Source organism: Anguilla rostrata, chromosome 14, assembly GCF_018555375.3.
Source record: "Anguilla rostrata isolate EN2019 chromosome 14, ASM1855537v3, whole genome shotgun sequence".
Lineage (NCBI taxonomy): Eukaryota > Metazoa > Chordata > Actinopteri > Anguilliformes > Anguillidae > Anguilla > Anguilla rostrata.
The window spans coordinates 30584473-30606173 of record NC_057946.1 but is presented as its reverse complement, the minus strand read 5'-3'; the positions used below and the strand labels follow the sequence as shown (position 1 = coordinate 30606173).

The following is a 21701-nucleotide window of genomic DNA, read 5'->3' as shown; positions in this document are numbered from 1 at the left end:
GTAAAGGGGGCCGGGGCACTTCAGTTCAGTTCAGTTCTGTTCAGTTCAAGAGAAATCCACATCAGCATATACTCGACATCATACAGATAATAGGCATTTGTATCTATGTTCCAAGTGGTGTTTTATATTTTATATTAAATTACAATTCATATCTAAACACTCTAGTAATACTCTAGTAATAAAAAATAATATTAATGTAAGCATGTATTTTTTGTTTAACTGACTCAGTGTAAGAGGCAGAATTTGTGTCATTTTGAAACCATGTAAAGTAGAGCCATTCAGCATATTCAGCCATTACCACAATGAGCTGACCTGCCCTCTGGGTCAGCTTATCCCTCTGTAATCCAGAGAGTTTCATATTTTTTTTATCTGTTACTGAAATCCCCTCTTTCTAAGCCTGTGTGGAAAGAGAAAATCTGTTCATTCATATCCCGGCAGAGGGGAGGATTACCCCTGAATTGGAAAAAAGAAAAAAACATCAGGGCCGATCGTAATCTCGTTTGTTTTTTTTGTTTTTTTTTTGCTTCTCTTCCTCTTTCAGGGTTTTAAAAGCGGCAGGCGAGATCACCATAGAGATCCCCACCAAAGCCTGTTCCGGACAGGACAACGCTATCAAGTCCCTGGAGCACGTGCAGATGGAGGCCAGCATCGATTACACGCGCCGGGGGGACCTCCACATCACACTCACCTCCCCCTCAGGTGCGACGCTGATCAGGGTCCCACCAGGAAACAAAGCACGGTGAAACAAGTGTTCCTAGTGCAGAGAAAAGGGCCTGTAACCCATAAAGTGCCCACAGGGGCAGCTGGGAGGGTCTTCCTGTTACGGCACTTCCTGTTAAATGAACAACACTCGTACATCATTGCATTACGTTACATTACATTTTATTTGGCAGATGCTTTTATCCAAAGTGACGTAAAATAAGTGCATACTGAATGTCGTTGCAACAAATACAAAACACAGGTCAGATAATAAGCACAATCAACAGACAGACACCATAAATATATTAGATTCAGAGACAAAAATCGAGCAGAGTGTAATCATCACATGAAAAAAGAGGTATCACATGGGGTAATTAAAACTGCTAAATTAAAACCTTAATAAAAATCATCAGAATAGAACTTTAGGCATTTTCAAGTCATGATTTGGAATTTCAGTTTGTTTCCTGATCTGAATAAGAATGTACCCTCATGACTGGGCATTGTCAGTAGTAGTGGTCGTTACGGTAACGAGTCAGGACGCCGAGCAGTGACGGGGGTGGGGTGTGTCTCCACTAAATCTTTCAGGCACCAGCACCGTCCTGTTGGCTGAGAGGGAGAGGGACACCTCCTCCAACGGATTTAAGAACTGGGACTTCATGTCGGTGCACTCATGGGGGGAAGACCCTGCCGGGACCTGGACCCTAAAAATCACCGATGTGGTGAGTTACCCCTCCCCTCCCCGCTCCCCGCCCCCCTTACATCATAGGCATGGATAGAAGGGAATGCTCACATTGTCCTTATATAGTCCTTTTAGTGTATGTTTCTGCATAGCAGAATACATGGTTCTTGAGATTAAGACCAGAGACTCACCCCTTTTTTGACTTCTGGAAGTGTAGATGTCACAGAAGTGTGTTATCTAAATAGCCAGTGGCTGCATATTGGCTGATTCTAGGTTATAATTCTCTGAGGCTGGTCCTAAATATGAGTAGCCTATCCCATTGTTCATTTGAGTCACATGGAATGGAGGAAGGTCGAGTTTAATTAATCGTTTCCTGGCCACGACACACTCTGCACTCCTCCACGGTCTGTCAGCCCTATAAAAACAGGCGATTTAGTTAATGGGCCAATAATGTGGGCTTAAATCACCTCACAGTTTCATGTAAGAGGATCGGGCAAAACGTGGAATGTTCTAGAACATACCGCCCCATCACCCCATCGATGGATAAACATCGTTCTCTTGCTGGGATTTTTTGTAATAAAAATAAAAAAAAGATTTAAAGCCAGTTATAAGCACACTGTCTATTTGTTTGTGATCACTGAAATGGTGTCCCATCAGATGGGAGCGTGTTAGTAGATGCAGTTATAAGCCCTTTCCATGGACCGTTTCCAGTTTGGAAGGCGCACAAGCTGGGGTTTGGGGTTCCCGCTGTGTGTGTGTGTGTGTGTGTGTGTGTGTGTGTGCGCGTGCGTGTGTGTGTGCGTGTGTGTATGTGTGTGTTTGTGTGCGTGTGTGTATGTGTGTATGTGTGTGTTTGTGTGTGTGCGTGTGTGCGTGTATGTGTGTGTTTGTGTGCGTGTGTGTGTGCGTGTGTGCGCTTGCGTGTGTGTGCGTGTGTGTATGTGTGTGTTTGTGTGCGTGTGTGTGTGCGTGTGTGTTTTTCAAAGCAGACGCATCGTTAGACAAAGCTGTCATCCTCTGCCCCGCTCCGTGCCAAAACGGCCATTTGCAGTACTGACGGGCGGGCAGAGTGCCTCCACGCGATTAGCGGATGTCTGATGAAGCTATCGGGAAAAGCGTCGCGCAGTTAATGGGCTCGGCTTGTCCTGCAGCGAGCGCAGATCAAACACGGGGTGATTTTACGGGCTCCCACACGCGGGCTCCCTCAGACTGCTGTGTGGGGTGAGAGCCACTTTAAAACACGCGGTCTTCCTCAGGCTGCTGTGTGGGGTGAGAGCCACTTTAAAATTTCCATTTCTAATGTAAATACGAAGCCGCACATATGTTAGTGAAATTTCCTCCATTATGAAAGACAAAATATCCGAATAACAGGAAGAGCCTAGTTTTATTTTTTTTTGAATAAGTGGTCACTGTTGAAAGTGGTTTGGTTTGTGGGATTTAGAAGCGCATGTCTAATAAGCTTATTTCTCTCACATACAGAACGTCCAGTTCAGTGAGATGTGTTTATGTATTCTGACCTGTGCGTGATGCCTACTCTCTCCTCCTCTCACACTCTCATCTATACTTTCTTCTTTCCTTTACTCTCTCCCTCCCTCTCTCCCTTTCCTGCTCTTCCCCCTCTCCCTGTATCACTCTCTCTCCCTGTCCCTCTCCTGCTTTCCCCCTCTCTTTTCTCTCTCTCTCATTCTTTCTTTCTGTTTCCCTCTCCTGCTCTCTTCCCCCTGTCTCTCTTCCCATCTCTCCCCCCTCTATCTGTCTCTCTCCCCACTCTCTCACTCTGTCTCTCTTCCTGTCTATCTCCTGCTTTCCCCCTCTCTTCTCTCTCTCGATCCCCCCGCCCCCCCAGTCGGGGCGGATGGAGAACGAGGGGCAGATTGTCAGCTGGAAGTTGATCCTGCACGGGACGTCCGAGCGCCCGGTGCACATGAAGTCGGGGCGGGTCTACGTCCCCTACAACGCCGTCCAGAACGACCGCAGGGGCGTGGAGAAAATGGAGGTAAGGCAGCCCACCAGCGGGACCCAATGCTCAGTCCCAGAATTAAAGAAAGTGTCACAACTCATTACATTTAAAAGGCACACAAAATGTGTGTTGTTACAACTCTATGTACTGTGTAATTATGCACAGTGTCATGGAATTAGTTCTGTGATATATACAAAATTAGCTTGCTGTATATGATATTTTATATATTATATTGTGGGTGTGTGTGTGTGTGGGGGGGGGGGGTTATGTGATGCCTGTTAAATTCTGACATGCTCTGAATTCGTAGTACAGTAATAGAACACTTCCTATAAAAGCCGACATTCTCATAAAGTTCTTATGAAGGTGAGATGAAGTTCTGATATAGGACTGTACACAGGAAGTCAATAGCTGGACCACAAGGGGAATCTATCTAATGCAATAAACAGGGTTGGGCTGAATTCCATTTCAATTCACATTACTTCAGGAAGTTTACTACAATTCAACTCATGAAAGGAAAGAATCCCCACAGGGAATTGTGGGTATTTTTCAGTTCACAAGCATACAGTCCCGTTCAGTTCGTTTCCGGGACTGCTGGAAGTGAAATGGAATTTCCCCAAAATCTGATGTATCCCTGCACCCCACCTGTCTGCAGGAGGTCCCTACCGAAGCTCAGGTAGCCAAGAAGGCCTCGCCCGCAACCGTGTCTCCACCAGGGGGCGCCCTGCAGGAAGGCGCCTCCTCCGCCGCCCTCATGCGTCTGCTCCAGACCGCCTTCAACCGGCAGACGCCCGCCGGCAAGCCCCGCCCCGCCCGTCCCTTACCGCCCACCAGCCCCGCCCACCAGAGGGAGGGGCAGGAAGTGGAGGAGGGGCCGAAGAGCGCCGCCCCCCGAATCTCCTACCAGAATCTGTACCAGGCTCTGGACCGGCTGAACCGCTACCAGAGCCCGGAGGAGAGCCTGTACAGCGACTACAGCGATGGCTTCTACAGCGCCAAGCCCTACAGGCACCGTGACGACAGACTGCTGCAGGCCTTCTTCGACATGCTCGCGGACGGCAGCCAGTGAGGCCGGCCACAGGGGGCGCCAGAGAGTCGGGGGGGGGGGGGGGGGCTAGGGGGGGCTAAGGGGGGCGGGCAGGTGAGGACGGCACACAGCAAAACTCTCAGTGTGAAACTGACGTAACACAGTGAGTGTGTATCCTCCTAAGACCCTGTAGGAAAAAAAAGTTAAAGTATTTAATTATTTTTTGTCTTGGATGATTTACAAAAAAAATGTTGCTGTGAAAATATATTAGAAACATGATTTATTTTATTTCTATTGAATATCGCTTGTAGTGTTAGCTTTCAGCACAGTATATAGAAAATATTGATTCTTAAGAGATTAATACCAGAGACTCATGTCCCCTACAGGGGACTAAAAATGAAGTGATGGGTCTTAGGAGGATATGAGTCCATCGGAACCGTAGAGTTAAAATTACTCTGTCAGATTTTACATTGAGTGCTCTACTGAGTGATACGGAACAGGAGGGGGTGGTTGGAGGGGGGGGAGCAGGGGGGGAATGCTGGCTCTTCCGGTTGAGTTTCCTCATTCCCGTTTGGTCTTCACGATCCATTCCATGCCTTCACAAGATTTTTAAAAATTTTCCTATTTCTGACGCTGCACTTTTAGCCCACCCCCCACCCCCCCACCCCCACAAAAAAAGAATGTCCTCATTTTATTTTAACTGATCTCTGACTCACGCTTTCAAATAGGTTGACGCACCTTTACGCACCTGACTATGCTTAGCCGCAGAAGCAAATGAGCTTGTGGAGGAGATGATCTTAGTGGAGGAGATGATCTGTCCAGATCAAAACTCTCCTTTTGAGGTTCCACCTGCAGGATCCAAACTGGATCTACTGGATCTCTTTTGCCTGCATGTCGTTGAAATCCTGCCATCCTCCACTGGGTTCATCTCCCCTTCCTTCCTCCCCTTTAAAATTACTCCACGTGCATATTTTTTATCTCAATACACAGAGCCTTCTCAGTTTGGTTTCATTTCCCTCAGGCACCTGCTTGCCTATCACTGCCAGTCACACTCTTTACCTCTGTTAAAAATCCAAATTTTGTACAAAGCATGCAAGCTTTTTACAACACCAACCAGTATCAATTTTCACTTTTCACAAAATACGTTTTGTTTATTTATTCAGTACTTGAACCAGTTTTCTTTTTAAATTATATTAAATTACCCTTTTGCAAGTGAAAATGGAACATTCCACCCCCTAACCCAATCCCACCCCACCAATCATAAGGTGTGGGAATGTGCCGATTCATAATGACATCATAAGTGGGGAGCGTTCTAATGGTAGACAGAGGGTGAGCACCGAAACTGGGCGGAGCTTTTATAGGCCAGTCACTGATTTGAACCAATCATAGTGTTTTGCTACTGAGAGCAGGCCAAATGTTCTGAATAGATTATGAGTCAGTGATCTGGCAGCTCTACCTGCTTTGGGATTCGTGGAGACTTCACGTTTATCAGGCTATTATTTCCCCTCACCAGGGGAGGGCTGGCTAGTGCCAGTTTTGCAAAAGCGCGTTTTGGCCGCATTCCCAGAGGAGATCATTATTTCCACACATTTTAAACAGTACAGCCGCCCTATCAGTGCTTACACGGGGGGGCTGGATTATCATCATAGTGGCCACATGGCAAATTGATGGACCCTTTTCTCTACTCCTGTCGTAGTTCCCTCGGTGGCTCACAGAAGTGAAATTGGGGAGTAGGCACTGTCCTGCATGATCCTCTGCCAGTGCCAGGTTGATGATTTTCTCTCCTGCTTTCCGTGTGGGGCCTGTCCGCAGAGCTTGGACCTTTGATGGATTATTAAGAGCTCGACTATTCAGAGTATAAATGGTTAATCCTGAGTACCTCCAGCGCATGATCACCGATGTTCATTAAACCTGATATTTAATCCAATTATGTAGTCATGGGTTTAGACGTTTAGAGTAAAAACCAGGAGTATGTCTGGCACCCTAGTTCCAGGGTTGCCTACCCTCACAGTAGTTGTAACTGAAGAAAATAAAAAGAGGATTAAAATGATTCAGTTCATTTGTATCAATATATAATTTTATTCTTCAACACGGGAGTTTAAAAATGCCATTCAAATCTTCTATTTTAACACATCAGAATAGTACACAAAAAGTGATATATATTTGTATTCCAAACAAAAGCAGATAAAATATTAGAATAAGTGATCACTTAAAACATACGATAATATAACACAGAAATATGGAAATGTTTGATTTTGGTTTGTTTTATATTTTTTAAAACGCAGAATAACATAAAATAAAGGTTTATTTTTCTAACAGTTCCTTAATGTAGGCTAAATAAAGTGAATTTGATGAAATTTGAATTGAATAATAATAATGAAATCATTGATCAGATTATTTCCCCCTGATTTATGGAACATAATTTTATTCAATCTAACGATGAAAACACATTTCTAAAAACACATTTCAATTGCATGTGCAGCTTCCGTTATGTTGTTCTGTACGCATCTGAATTGTGTAATAAGGCAGGTTTGGATCATGCCGCAATCCCGAACATTGTAAAAGTATCAGCGCAAACTGCACCGCACTGTGCTGCATGGTGAAGCCTTGCAGTAATGAGTAAACTTTGGGGACTGTGTAGCTCTGAATTCAGAACCCAGCCGTACGTTGCCATCCTGAAACACCGCGGTCTTCTTTACAGAAGGTTTCCCTGGCGAGACTCATCATACCTCATACCACACGTGTTGTAGCCATTCTTTATAATAACGGCCCGTTGGACGTGGTCTTTCCTCTTGATCGTAGCGCCCGGCCGACACAAAACGTTCCCACAACGTTCGCCGCAACGTCGCCGCGATGTTATAACATTGACGAAACGTTCCAGTAACGTTGTGAGAACATCTCGTGTTAGCGGGCAGCTTATTAGCAGTGATGGGAGAATGGTGATGGGCGGAGCTACAATTAATTACCAATCACTGATTCGTTTGAGGCAATTAAGAGGCTTTGATCTCCATAGCGCAGTGCAGGTATTTGGCCACATCAGTGAGGCACTGAAAACCTGTGGGAGGTCTGTGCATTCTTGGTTCCTGAAGCCACATTCTCCCATCACTTGCTTACTGTGCTGTATGTGTATTCAGATATATATATATGATTGAAAAGACTGGGTGCAAACATTTTTGAAAATGTATGATTATGCCAATGTGATTTCTTTTTCTTTCTTTCTTTCTTTCTTTCTTTCTTTCTTTCTTTTTTTTTGATGACACATCTGTCCAGGGATATTGCCCGGCAGACAGTGAGACATAAAATACACGCTGTTCCATTTGACATGAAATGTGCTGTAATAAATTATGAAATTACCTCGCAATTAGACGTTCTGTTAAATGAGTTTGGGCTGCTTTGCACAGTAATGGTCTCAAATGTTCTTTTGTACTTCTCAGTTATGATGTGGTTGTATCGGACTTCTCTGTATCTGAGAGTCAGTTGATTTAAATTTCATTCCGTGTATTTTTAAAAATCGTACAGATTTCAGTGTCTTCTACTGTCAAACAGGCTTCTGAGCAGATTCAGTTTGCTTTACAGCTGAACCATCACGATGACCCTTCATATCCTCTGGGTCATTCCAATACAATTAAATCAGGGGGGTCAAACTCCAGTCCTGGAGGGCCGCAGTGTCTGCTGGTTTTTGGTGTGTTTCAGCACAAGTGATTTATTCAAGTCATTGATTGGCTAAAGAGTCCACGCACCTTGTTCTCAAGGCCTTAATTGGCTGCTGATTGAAAGGAAACCACAAATACATGCAGACGCTGCGGCTCACCAGGACTTAAGTTTGACACCCCTGAAGTAAACGATTCTGCGCATAACGGGAACTGTTCCTGGGGTTTTGGAGACCTGCAGGGTTTCGAGTGCTTTTCTCGTGCTTCTTACCAACCTTTTTCAAACCCATATACCAGGAGTGTCCAATCTTTGCAGAAATAGGGCCCATGTAATGCAGGCTTTTGTTTTAGTCCAGCACTAAGACACCTGATTCAACTAATGAATAATAGTTTTCAATCAAGATGCTGATAAGTGTAATCAGGCCGGTGTGGGTGTAAAACCTACACCCACACCGGCCCTTTTTGGATAAAATTGGACACCCCTGCAATGTTTATCAACTTTATGCCTCTCCACTGGTAATAGCCATTTCTTAATTCCATCAAAGAAAGTCAATCCTCAGTTATGACATACCTATTGCCAGTTCAGTTTTACTTTATTTTCATTTTTTCCCCTCCTGTTTTCATTCCACATTAAAACTCCAGACAGCAGGCCCCAACAAAACCTGCAGATCAGGAAGCAGATCCATTCTTTTTGTGCCAACTTCTAACAAGCTCAGTCATTTCTTGAGCAGACATGTTTATACCATCAGACCAGCTGCAGCCAGACTGCACCAGCCCTTGGTAGAGCTGTTTTGCTGTGATGTGTTATAGAATGAGAATGAGCATATGTATACAGCAGTTTCCAAACTAAGGCCAGCAGACACACCAGCCCTCCAGGACAAAGAGGGAGATCAGTATTCATGCATAATGAATCTTAATTAGCACTGTAGCCAAAAAAAAGAAGCCAACTAAGAAGCAAGTTATAAAAAAACTCCACTCTGCCCAAAGCTGTAATTCAGGGGGTGTCAAACTGCTGTACTGTAGGGCCACAGTGCTAGCAGGTTTCATTCCGGTCCTGGCTGGCTGTAGTGTCTGCAGGTTTAACTAAGGTCCAGGAGGACTGCAGTGTTTACTGGTATTTGTAGTTTCTTTTCAATCAGCAACCAATTAAGGCCTTGAAAACAAGGTGTGTGGACTCTTCAGCCAATCAGTGACTTAAATTAACCAATTGCTCTGAAACGCACCAAAACCTAGCAGACACTGTGGCCCTCCAGGACTGGATTTTGACGCCCCTGCTTTAATAGAATTGGCCTTGTTATCTGTGTGGGATCATGAAAATGATCACCATAAATGCTTATCATAATGACTTAATTGTTTTTCCTTCTGTTTCATTCTTGCACCCCATGTCAAAAATAGCATGTCTATACTTGAGCCATAATTATTTAAATGTCTGTTAAACTTTAAGTATGCTAAATTACATAATCGTGTACTTCAATGTATTAGCATTGAATTGAAACTAAGAAACCTCAAATCGGTTTTTAAAAAGGAGACATATTCTCCCCCAGCCAAACTTGCACCTGAGGCCATTCTGTGAGTAGATGTGAAAGAGAAAAGCATTTGGTCCGACAGATCAGGTCTTTATATGTCATTACTGCGAGGCACGATGAAGTTAATTAAACAGATAACCCGGGGTTCCTTTTCAAAAGCTTATTGACCTTTTCCAGGAAGCGTACATTTCATTCCGCTTTCATGCGCCGCACATTGAAGGTGAATTATACGTTTGCTGTTAATTGCTCCGATGCGATAGCTCAGTAAGAGCCCTGGGTGATCTGTAAGGTGAGAGCGCTCTGCAGTGTGTGGTGTGAGGCAGGTATTGATTTTTCTCACCTGCGCTATTAGTGTCTTTCTCTACTCCCTACCCCTGGGGATAGCCGCTGACACAGCAGAATCGCCCCCTGCGCAGGTTAAGAAACACCTGCCCTCTGTCCGTCGCATTCACCCTATCATCACATGACCTGAGGCTGTCAGTCTGAGCGCGCCCAGGTGCTTAGAATATCTGAGTCCTCAAGCTCTGAATTTGTCTCTCGCGCCAACCGGTTTTATCTGGCCACTGTAACGAAGACTTGCGAATATGCTTTATTTATTTTATTTTTTTCATTGTTTTTATTTTCTGCGGTTTGTGTTATTACCAAACCGTTTCCATGGTTTCCGGGGCCACCCATTATGTAAAATTCATTAAAAAAAAAAAAAAAAACAGGAAGAGAATGAAAAGTATAAAGAAAGTGTGGGTAAAGTATTTTAGTATACTTATCTGAAATTTATATTTCTTTACTTATTCATTATATACAAAACAAAAGGAGCTCTGGGTAACAGAAAATAAATAAGTAGGTCTATAATTCGTATTTCTACTAAATGCTAAATCAGGAGATCCTGTGTTTTAAATATGGAAGGAGAAGGTAACGTGAGTCAAATGGAACTCTAATAAAACCTGTGTCTTCTAGTGTTTGAAATGTTGTGAATCTGCTTGTGCTGAAGTGCATTTGATATTGTCAATATCGGCATATTGTTATGGTTTATCTATTGCATGTGTTACGCCTAAATACAGTGCGTCAGCTATGTTGCAGCATCATCTGTGTGGTTGTACATATTGTGGACCAAAATACGTGATATTCTACTACACCACTGGCAATAACAGAATTGCAATGCAGATTTATTTAGGGATATTTTTTCTACTTCAACCATGGCGCATGTTCTTAAATGTGTAATGAAAGTGGCCGAATGCTAGGCAATGCTAATCTAATCCTAAATATTTATTAAAATCTGCAAGGGGTGCTGAAAATAATGGCTTATAAATCCCCCCCAAAAAACGAATTTGGTTCAAATAGATTGATATACAACATGACTGGACTGAAACTATTATTCTCTGTAATCAAAGAATACAGTTTATTACAGTTATTTGCTATATATTAGGCTTTGTATTGTTACAGTTGCAGTAAAACAAAATATTTCACATTCCTGCTTAGTGAAAACTTGTTGTCCTGGCTTTCCAAAAATGGTTGAATCCGTCTAAATATTCTGCCACTTAATTGCAGTTCACCATGTGTTTTTTGAATATAAGAAATTAGCCTCTGGGTGGGGCTAAAATCCTGGTCAGAATGGGGGTATTATTTAACAAATATCAAATGAAGCAGATTCTGGGAGCATTTAGAACCCAGGTCCTGGAGAGCCGCAGGGTTTGCTGGTTTTTGTTTTTACTCGGCACTTAATCGATCAATTAAAAAGCAGTCGATTACACCGTTAACTCACCCCACCTGGTTTCTTTGGTTGTGGTATTTAAGGTGAAAATAAAAACCACCTTAGGGACCAGGGTTGGCCACCCCTGATTTAGCGCATTGATTTCATGACTCGAGCCAGCGTTATTAACATAATTAATTACATTTATTTGCATGCTCTCATTTTGCCACTGGATGCCTAATTCCCCTGCCATAGAAATACAGGGTTTCAGTGTCACCTACTGGCCATAAAGTGAACGTCGCCGTGACGTCACACAAGCAACAACAGATTCTGAGCGAGCACACAGCCCCTTTAATCGAGACCCCAGGAGTGTGCAGTGGAGGTATTGGAGGTTCCCTATCAGGGTTTCCTGACCCAACCACCACCCTCCCCCTCAGAATAAGCCATCCTGTCTTATTTGCGGGGGGGGGGGGGTTCAGACAACAAAGGGGTCGGCCCCGCCCCTCACTATCAAGACGTTCTCAGGGTAGGGGGGGGTTATCGCGAACCAGAGAGCGCTCCACCCCGCTGGCGAGCACGGGCACACAGTGTGCGAGAGGGAGGAACTGCAGAGTCACCCCGTCCCGCTGAGGAACGCTGAATCACCCAAGGGAGGTGGGGCAGGAACAAAGTGGCTCTTTCTTTTCTAAAGCGGTCTGCTGAGGGGATGTTCAAGGAAAATGCTCAGGTAAGATGTTCAGGGATGGTGTTCAGGTAAGATGTTCAGGGAAGATGTTCAAGGAAGGTGTTCAGGAAAGGTGTTCAGGGAAAGTGTTCAGGGAAGATGTTCAGGGAAGGTGTTCAGGTGTTCTGTTGTACTGTATGTTGTATGTTTTGTCTTGAGACTGAGGACCACATTGGAAATAAGTGTTGCCAATGCTTTTATGTGCTATCCCAGCATGCATTGAGCGAGAGGCAGGAATACACTCTGAACAGGTCGCCAATCTATCGCAGGGCACACACACCATTCACTCACACACTCATACCTGTGGGCAAAATAGAATCTCCAAGTAGCCTACCTGCATGTCTTTGGGCTGTGGGAGGGAACCGGAGTACCTGGACGAAACCCGCGCGGACACAGGGAGAACATGCACACTAACTAAAGACCCGGGCCAAGATATGAACCCAGAACCTTCTCCACTCTGCCACCCTTATGTAGGTATTATTTCACCCAAAATAAAAATCAATCAATCAATTAATCAATCAGGGCAGTTGTTCAATAAAGGCGAGGTATTCACCTTTACAGCGTTCCTCTGCGGACTTCCACTGCAGGCCGAAGAATACCTGCAGCTTTTTATTTTAACACTGTGCAGAATATGTTGTGAAAATAAACAGCTAATGAACAGTCAATTTATTCACTTATTTTTTCTGATGCTTGCTTATTTTCACCCGATAGGCGGCACCTGCTATGCATACTTTCAACAGCACAGCAATTGGCTACATGCGCTTGTCTCAGTTTGTGATGCTCATTCTGATACATTACAAGCCTAACAGGCTATCTATCTATCTATGCCGAGATAGATAGATAAATAAATAGATAGATAGATAGAGACTTTATTGTTACTTCTGTGGAATAGATAGATAAATAAAGACTTTATTGTCCACTTCTGTGGAAATGGAAGCGACACCTTACGAGTGTTTTAGCCAAACTAGCACTGTTGTCACACGCTGTAATATCATAAAAGATCTGTAGAGGAAAACTGTAATGGTCTGGGAGGGCCAGTCACGGCCTGGGCCTCTGCCTGTGGGCTGCAGCAGAAACTGGATGCCTGCTTATTATGCCAGTGAAACACGTGGCTTTTTTCTTCTTCTTCTTCTCTCCTCTTTTCTCCTCTCTTCCCCTCCTCCAGGCTTTGCACATCTGGCCGCTGTACGGAACAGCAAGGCCCCACTTCCAGCTTCACATTCCACAGCTGTGCGGAGAGAGAGAGAGATGTAGAAGGAGCAAAGGGAAGATAACGGAAAAGAAAAGAGTAGAAAGACAAAGATAGACAAGACAGAGAGAGAGAGAGAGTGAAACGCAGGAGTGAAGGTAACGGGAACAACGGAGTAGGAAGACAAAAATAGAAGAAGGAGAAACAGTGAGAGAGAGGGGGAGAGAGAGAGAGAACATTATTGAAAAAAGGGTAGGCAAGAAAAAATAGTTTCTGGCAGAAAAGACAGCAAGCCTGAGCAAAAAAAAATGGCACGCTTCCTAAACTCCACACCCCCCTCAGGTCAGTACGACTCTCTCTCTCCCTCTTTCTCTCTCCTTCCCTCTCGCTCTCTCGCTCTCTCTCACTCTCTCTCGTCTCAGCAGTGCTCCCCGTCGTCCTTTCGAGCCCCTCCCCACAGAAGCACAGACACACTTCTGTCTGTGCTCCAAGTCCCCCCTCCAGTGAAGCTACAGGCGTGAAAGCCAGTCGCTATTATTTGGCAGAGACTTATTTGCATTGCATTTTTTGCTTTCGTTTATAAACTTCTGCACGCTTCAGCTGCAACCACGATCCAGAATGACGGATCTTCGCCGACTGCAATACCATTCATTTTCCCCTGCAAAAAAAGTTCACTGTGTCCACAGTTTTAATGTGAAACAGTTAGCCGAATGCTAGCTGTAGCGTAGCCTTTTGGCTCTACAGTTTCAGTTCAGATCGACAGATTCACACCGTCTCATAGAGGATTTGGAATATCATTATTCTAAATGGCTGCACTGAGTCTTAAACAGGAGTTTTCTACAGGTTGAAATCGTCTTCTTTGCATGCTTCTTATCTGCTTTGAAACATTTCTTCCCTCTCCCTCTGAAGAGTTCATATTTATGACGTGTTGCATGCAAACCGGTCCCTGTGTGCCAAAGTCTCTAGAATCTAGACGTCTAGAGGGGTTTTGACATTAACAGAATAGGTTGACCTTATATATAGCCCAGGTTTTACCTAGATGTAGCCTGGCTATAGTTTTAGTCGGCTAGAAAACTTTCATTTTTCAAATAAATGTAGCCAGGTTTTCACCTGAATGCACAGACAAACTTTTCACCACAGAACTGCTCACTGGGGTCATGGGTATGGCCTGTTTTGTCATAGATCCAATGACTCAGCCAAAATGATGCTTATGACTGCATTTCTCCAGCAGCAGTGCACACTCCAAAACTTAGTTGTGGTGTGCTGAGGATTCAAAGAGTAAAGGTACAATTACTGACTAGAAACCCATCATTCATGACAGCTGAAATGAATTAATCATGACAGCTGAAATTAATTCAAGGTTCCCCCGCCCCCCCCTTTTGTCTCCTGGTCGTGGCGAGTTATACAAGGCATTTTCTGATTCACATTGTTACTCGGGGCTCGATTGACCTATTAAAGCAGGTTAACACACCTGCTGGTTTCTTGGGTCTGAACTAGTTTCTGATTTTACAGTAAAAACAAAACAGGTTTAGCTGTAGCTCAACAGGTACAACTGGTGATTTTGAATTAGACTATAAAAAAAGCTAAGGAGGGAGGAGGGGTTGTTTTTACAACATTTTAAAGAGATAAAATATTTAAATTGTCCTTCATACTGCTTCATGTTTCTTTTGATATCTCATATTTTTGCCCTGAGAGTTGCATCATGCTAAAGGGACATTTAGCCACACTGGTCTTCCAGGTTAGGAGTCAGAATGGTTTTGATAGGACACTAGGAAACTGCAGACTGTGCATTGGCAGAGCGAGACAGTTTCTCCTCCAGAAAAAGGCTAATAAATACTGCGTATACTGGCTGTTTGGCGGGTTTCATGACATGGATCTTGTACCCTAAGTGAGGGGCAGCATGTCAGCTTTGCATACATTTCCCTGAAGCATGGGAGAACAAAGGTAGTATTAAAAAATATATTTTTTTAAGTGTCTTGGATGAAAAACAAAAACATGTTGCAGTGAAAATGTAATTTTTCATTAAAAATTTTTATTGAATGTCCCTTGTGTAGTGTAGCTTTCCTTATACTGGAATACACGGTTTTCTGAGATCAGAGATTCATGTCCCCTACAGGGCACAGAAATGAATTGCCGGGTCTTAGGGGGTTATTGAGTGCACAGTGGGTTTTGGGAGATGGCTGTTGTCCTCTCAGTGATGTTTTGCGAGATGGTTGCAGCGCTCTTAGCGATGGCTTGTGTGTCAGCTGTGCGTATATAGAATGTACGGCAGGTTTTGGGAGATGGCTGTTGCACCTTCAGGTTTGTGTTCCTTGTCCTGTAGGCCTGGAGAGAGTCACCAAGAGACGTCTGTTCCTCGCCTGCTTGGCCTTGTCTGGATTCATCTGTAAGTGAAGGGTTGGGGGACAAAATTCAGACTTTGTGCAGAACCTGCTATATCAACAACCTGCTCAGTTCCTTCTCTGCAGCAGTCAGTTCTGTTTCCAATATCACACATATTGCAATTTCATTAATTTTTTTCCATCCCTTTTCTTACCAATTTGTAATGCCCAATCAGGTTTTAATGTTTTAAAATTTTATTTAAATCAACCAAACCAGTATAGACTGTATGTACTCTGTAATAGTTGATTTTGACACTGAACATTTCACTGTGCAAATAGGGTTCCTCCATGGAGACACAGAGGAGCCTTTAGGAGCCGTGTCCTCTGACTGTGACTGGGTATACGGGGTATGGGGTATAGCAGGGAGAAAACCCCACTCCTGACTCTGCTCTGTTTCAGACTTCCTGCGAAGCCGAAAAGCGGGGGTCTCGTCGGCCCTCTCCCGGTCGGAGGAGGGGGATAACCCGGGACAGGCGGGGAACCCGGCGGACCTCCTGAACGAGACGTCGTGGCGCGCGCCGGTGGTGTGGGGCGACAGCGAGGTGTCGGAGCGCCACCGGGAGGCGCAGTCCTACCGCACCTTCCGCGTGGGCCTGGCGGCGTTCGTGGTGGGCCGCTACTCCCAGCACCTGCTGCGCTTCCTGGTGTCGGCCGAGCGCCACTTCCTGCTGGGCGAGTACGTCTTCTACTACATCCTGACCGACAACCCGCGGGCCGTCCCGGACCTGGAGCTGCCCGAGGGCCGCGAGCTCAGGCCCATCCACGTGGGCGAGATGCCCGAGTGGAGGCGCCTGTCCCGCGTCCGGATGTCCCGCTTGGCCGAGGTCATCAAGGACCGGATCCAGAAGGAGGTGGAGTACATCTTCTGCATGGACGTGGACCAGGAGTTCGTCAACCCCGTGGGCACGGAGATCCTGGGGGACCTGGTGGCCACCCTGCACCCCGAGTACTGCGGGATGCCCCTGGGCACCTTCCCCTACGAGAAGGACGAAACGTCGCAGGCCTTCGTGGAGGCGGGCGAGGGCGACTTCTACTACACCTCGGAGCTGTACGGGGGCCTGTGCGCGGAGGTGTACGCCATGGCGCTCACCTGCTCGCAGCTGATCCTGCAGGACGGCGAGGCGGGCTTCCACGCGCTGCGCTACGAGGAGAGCTACCTGAACCGCTACCTGGTCAACCGCCGGCCCACCTGCGTGCTCTCCCCGGAGTACAGCTGGTGGGACTCCCCCCGCACGCTGGAGGTGCCCGTCCAGCGCGTCGTCTCCATCGGCCGCCAGTGCGCCGCCCTGGAGCCCCAGAAGAGGGAGGCCAAGAGGTGCTGAGGAGGGGTGGGGGGGGAAGGAAGGAAAGGAGGAAGAGAGGAAGAGGAGAGAGGAGAGGGAGGAGGGGAAGGAGGAGAGGGAGAGAGAGAGGCAGAGGGAGGAGAGAGAAGGGAGGAGAGGAAAGGGGGGAGGGTGAAGCAGTGAGAGCAGAGGAGGATAGTGGGGAGAAGAGGAGAAGGAGAGGAGAAGAAGAAGGAGAGGAAAGGAGGAGAGAAGAGAAGACAGGAGAGGAAAGAAGAGGAGAGATGGATACCCACGCTTGCACAAACGGACTCATTTCCGAGGAAGTTTTTGTGAGGCTGTAAGGTGTAAATAATTAACACTGTAATCACTTGGTTATTAAACTGCAGGTCGACGAGTCGCTTCCAGCTTTTCCTTCCGCTGGTTTTTCATGCAGACCTGGCGGCGCAAAAATGTCAACGTCGTCTTTTTTTTCTGATAAGTGGAAACGTGCGCGCATACGTGCGTTGTGTTTGTTCAGTGTTTCTGTTTCCCTGAGACGAATCAAACCTGCCAGCACGCGCTCTGTTTAAACGGCAGCAAAGGTATATAATTAATGACTAGCGGCAGATTTGAGCTACAGCTGACAAGGCCCCGTGATGATAAGAGCTGGCAGCGAGCCCCCCGCTTTAATCTGCGACGGCTCAATCATTAACCTGAGCCCGCATACGCAGACCGGTAAAATACCTGGAAACGGCGCGGCTGTTTGGGTGTACGCTGTACACTGGAACCTGCTCCGCAGCGCGGCTGCGCTTTGAGCTTCCCGCAGCCGGGCATCTCATACACACCGTCTTCCAGAGAAAGAGGGCTGGGGCGAAGGCTCGGAATAAAAATATTAAACACGTGAAATATTAACACCGAACATTCCGCTCCAGCGATTTGATAGGGCAGCCGCCACTTGTTTTTTGTTGTTGTTGTTGTTGTTTTTTCTTTGTTCACTTGGAATGGATTGGAAAGGATAGTTGTCTTGCTTTCTTTTTGGGGCTTTTTTCTTTCTTTTTTTTTCCACTTTCAATTTATTTCAGTTTTTGTTGTACGCTTTTTCGATTGGCCCAGTTTATATGTGCAATGAAGGTTATTTTAGATGTTTACAGAAGGTTCTGACAACCAGCCCACTTCACAATGGTTGGTATTGGGGCATTAGGCCAGACACAAAATATACAATAAAACTGAAATAATATTTTTTAAAACCCCAAGAAGTGAACTATCCCTTTAAAACACCAGAAACCCCAGGACACTCCCCGTGTCCACGTAGATGTCCTCCGGGTACTCTGGTCTCCTACCACAGTCCAAAGACATGCAGGTAGGCTAATTGAAGACTCTAAATTGCCCATATGTATGAGGGTGTCCGCGAATGGTGTGTGTGCCCTGCGATAGATTGCAGACCTATCCAGGGTGAATTCCTGCCTCTCGCCCAATGCACGTAGGCTCGGATAGGCTCAAGCACCCCCCACGACCCTTCCCAGGAATACGCGGGTAAAGATAATGGATGGATGGATGAACTATCCCATTGAAACCACAGAAAATGAGCTATCCCTTTAAAACACCAGGACAAAACTAAAATGTGATGCTCTTGCTCAGTGGCTAGTTGCATTTCTTGGCATTATGGCCAATGCCCTGCCGACTCATTTGGTTAGAGCCATTGGGGGGGCACCTGCTGCTGCGAAAGATGGCGTCACATATTAGGAATGAGAGGATCGCAAGTGTTCTATTGATGCATAAAGCCAACGAAGCAACCTTGAACATGGTGACGAACAGTTTCTAAAAAAGAAAATGCAGCGTCGCAACATAGTGTACACGTGTGTGCCAGGCTGTACTATTGAGGAAATGTAGTTTAGCACTGAAAAATTACAGAAATAAATCATGAACTCATCTGGCTGCACAATCTGTTCACAGATGTCAAGACTTTGTGTATGCATGTGCCTGTGTGTGCATGTGTTTCGTATGTGTGTGTATGTATGCATGTGGGTGTCTGTATGCCTGCTTGTGTGTGTGTGAGTCTGTGTGTGCATTTTCTATCAATGTTCACGTGTGTGTACAATGTACAATGCATTCATTAATGTGCACACATTACATTTCATACGTGGGTGTTCGTATCTCAGAGTAACTAACAATGTAGGAGAAATGTATATTTATTCTCCTGATTTACGTGGGCAATCGTGTCATACCTTACAGCTAGCAGCATCCCCAAAGCGTACAGTCAAGCAATTGACACCCTCATGTTTAACCTGAATGTAAAGCCATGGTCTCTGAATAACATTCAGCAGTACTCTAGAACAGGGGTGCCCAATCTTATCCAAAAAGGCCCGGTGTGGGTGAAAGTTTTTGTTATAGCCCCATTGTTATAAGACACATGACTCTACTTATCAATGCCGTGATTGAAGGCCATGACTAGCTAAGTAGTTGAATCAGGTGCCTAAAACAAAAACCTGCACTCACACCGGCCCTTTTCGGATAAGATTGGACACCCCTGCTCTAGAATGTATTGGCATGCTACCATTCTTGTTCAGGGACAAAGTTGGCTACCTCAGTGCTAATATTACTATTTATTGAGCAAATGTTCTCAATTTCCCATGCCCATGAGGTCAGAGTCATCTTGGCTTTGTGAAGAACTGGCAGACTACTCACGATAATGTCGGCAAGAATGGACGTGCGGTGAAATAGGTGCGAAATAAAATTATGCTCTCTTTGTCCCATGAAATTTTGTATGGTCGCCTGATGTACAGTACGTCCTTGCCAGATAAGGATTACATATAATGTGTGAACTTCCAAACAGCAATGTCATGTTTGGTGATCAGTGAACACATCCAAGGAAATAGGTGATGGTAAACTCAGGACGATTCAGGGCGCTCCAGAACTAGATATGCATTTTTTTTTTTATTCTCACGTTCGTTTAGCAGTTGTCTCCGTACAAGCTGACCTGCATTGCATATCTGACAAGGTCCATTTACAGAGTGAACAATTCAGGATAAGTATATCCAGGATATAAGTGCATGGTCACCCCTGGAATTCAAAAACAGGCAAAACCATTCAGCTTTCAGTCCTGCCACTTAAGTGCTATCCTCCAGTGCCACCCTGGGATCCCTAAACTTAAACAAAGCCACACCCTAAAAAACAGTAGGGACCGTGTGATTATTACTCACTGCTTTTTCCGAGACAGCAGGGGATCTGAGAGAAAAGCACTCACTTTGGGGCTTTAAGCCCGACTCACAAACATACCAACGGCAACAGAAGCCAATGATCGCTCGAGTCAACAATGGGCGTAGGGCAAAGATATAATTAAACTAAAGTGGGCAAACGCTTTTTGAAAATGTGTGATTCTTTTCGAGGAAGATTTCAGCTGTTGAGGAAAATCTGCTGCTGTTTAATCTGGAGAAGACAGTTAGATATTGTTTCCGAGAGCCGACTTCAGATTTTGATCGCTGTATAAAAAGTGGCACTCCTGTTCAGTTCAACGACATCCACTTAAGCTTTTGCAGCTTTTGATTGGCTACGACAAATCTCTGAAAAGCGAAACATAATTCCTAATGATGAGCATATTTAACAATTATGGAATAATCCTTGCTAGCATGAATGCTCATCTGGATTCTGTACAAATATTTTCCTTCAGATTTGCAGGAAAACCCACGTTATTTCCTCTCTTAATACAGATTAAAATGGCATTCTAATGCTGCGGTCCAGGCTGTAAAAAATGTACATAAAGTTCAGACGTCTTTAAGCATAAGGTCTCTCGGCCTTGCGCTTATTAGTGCCATAAATCACAATGGTTGTGTATGTTTGCGTGTGTGTGTGTGCATGTGTGTATGTGTGTTTGCTTCTGTTTGTGTGTGTGTGTGTGCTTGTGTGTATGGTGTGTTTGCGTGCGTACGTGTGTGTGTGTCTGTGTGTGTGAGTGTTTGTGTGTTGGCGTGCGTACGTGTGTGTGTGTGAGTGTGTGTTCGTGTATGTGTGTGTATGTGTGTGTGTGTCTGTATGCATGTGTGTGCATGTGGGTGTATTTGAGTGTGTGTGTGTGCGTGCATGCGTGCGTGCATGTGTGTGTCTGTGTGTGTTTGCGTGCGTGTATGTGTGTGTGTGTCAGTGTGTGCGTGTATTTGTGTGTGCATGTGTGTGCGTGTCTGTGTGTGTGTGCGTGCATGCGTGTCTCTGTGTGTTTGTGAGTGTGTGTGTGTGTGTCTTTGTGTGTGTGTGTGTTTGCATGCGTGTTTATGTTTTTGCATGTGCTCTGCAGCCAATGATTCCAGAGTCAGTAAAATGATAGCTGGGTGTGGTGAATGCTTCAGTGATCTCATGGATTCAAATAAGCTCTCACACACCCAGGTTGCGAACATCACCCAAAACAGGCCCTATATACCAGTGCTGTGTTTGGTCCTATATACCAGCCTGGTGTTTGGCCCTGAATACCAGCCCTGTGTTTGGCCCTTATATACCAGCCAGGTGTTTGGCCCTATATACCAACGCTGTGTTTAGCCCTATATACCAGCTGTGTTTGGCCATATATACCAGCCATGTTTTTGGCCCTATATACCAGCTGTGTTTGGCCATATATACCAGCCATGTTTTTGGCCCTATATACCAGCTGTGTTTGGCCATATATACCAGCCATGTTTTTGGCCCTATATACCAGCTGTGTTTGGCCATATATACCAGCCATGTTTTTGGCCCTATATACCAGCTGTGTTTGGCCATATATACCAGCCATGTTTTTGGCCCTATATACCAGCCCTGTGTTATACCAGCCCTGTGTTTGACTGGCCTCACATGACACACAGCTGGAAGGTGCCACCAGAAACACAGCTTCAGTATTACATTTTTCACCGTTGATTTTGTATACAAAAACATTTATTTAATAACAATTCC

The 21701-nt window shown here is 45.2% G+C and overlaps 2 protein-coding genes and 1 long non-coding RNA gene across 3 annotated transcripts in view; 2 read left to right on the top strand and 1 right to left on the bottom strand.

The window, feature by feature from the left end:
• The window catches only part of pcsk1 (proprotein convertase subtilisin/kexin type 1), a 30218-nt gene extending 25769 nt beyond the window's left edge, over positions 1-4449 (top strand). The window contains exons 11-14 of the mRNA XM_064307871.1: positions 542-699; positions 1285-1418; positions 3225-3374; positions 3991-4449. Of these exons, the coding sequence (XP_064163941.1) occupies positions 542-699; positions 1285-1418; positions 3225-3374; positions 3991-4404 (856 nt within the window). The 3' untranslated portion in view covers positions 4405-4449. The remainder of the gene's footprint in view (positions 1-541; positions 700-1284; positions 1419-3224; positions 3375-3990) is intronic.
• LOC135239304 (uncharacterized) lies at positions 15-14683 on the bottom strand. The gene is made up of 3 exons (XR_010325334.1): positions 14249-14683; positions 12284-13177; positions 15-453 (listed from the first exon to the last, which is right to left on the bottom strand). It is a non-coding gene; the product is annotated as an uncharacterized LOC135239304 (long non-coding RNA).
• LOC135239303 (globoside alpha-1,3-N-acetylgalactosaminyltransferase 1-like) lies at positions 11361-16872 on the top strand. Its single transcript, XM_064307872.1, has 4 exons — positions 11361-11952; positions 13115-13480; positions 15462-15524; positions 15919-16872. Exons 2-4 carry the CDS (start codon positions 13447-13449, stop codon positions 16839-16841), a joined length of 1020 nt encoding a protein of 339 aa, XP_064163942.1. The 5' UTR covers positions 11361-11952; positions 13115-13446; the 3' UTR covers positions 16842-16872.
• The last annotated feature ends 4829 nt before the right edge of the window (positions 16873-21701 follow it).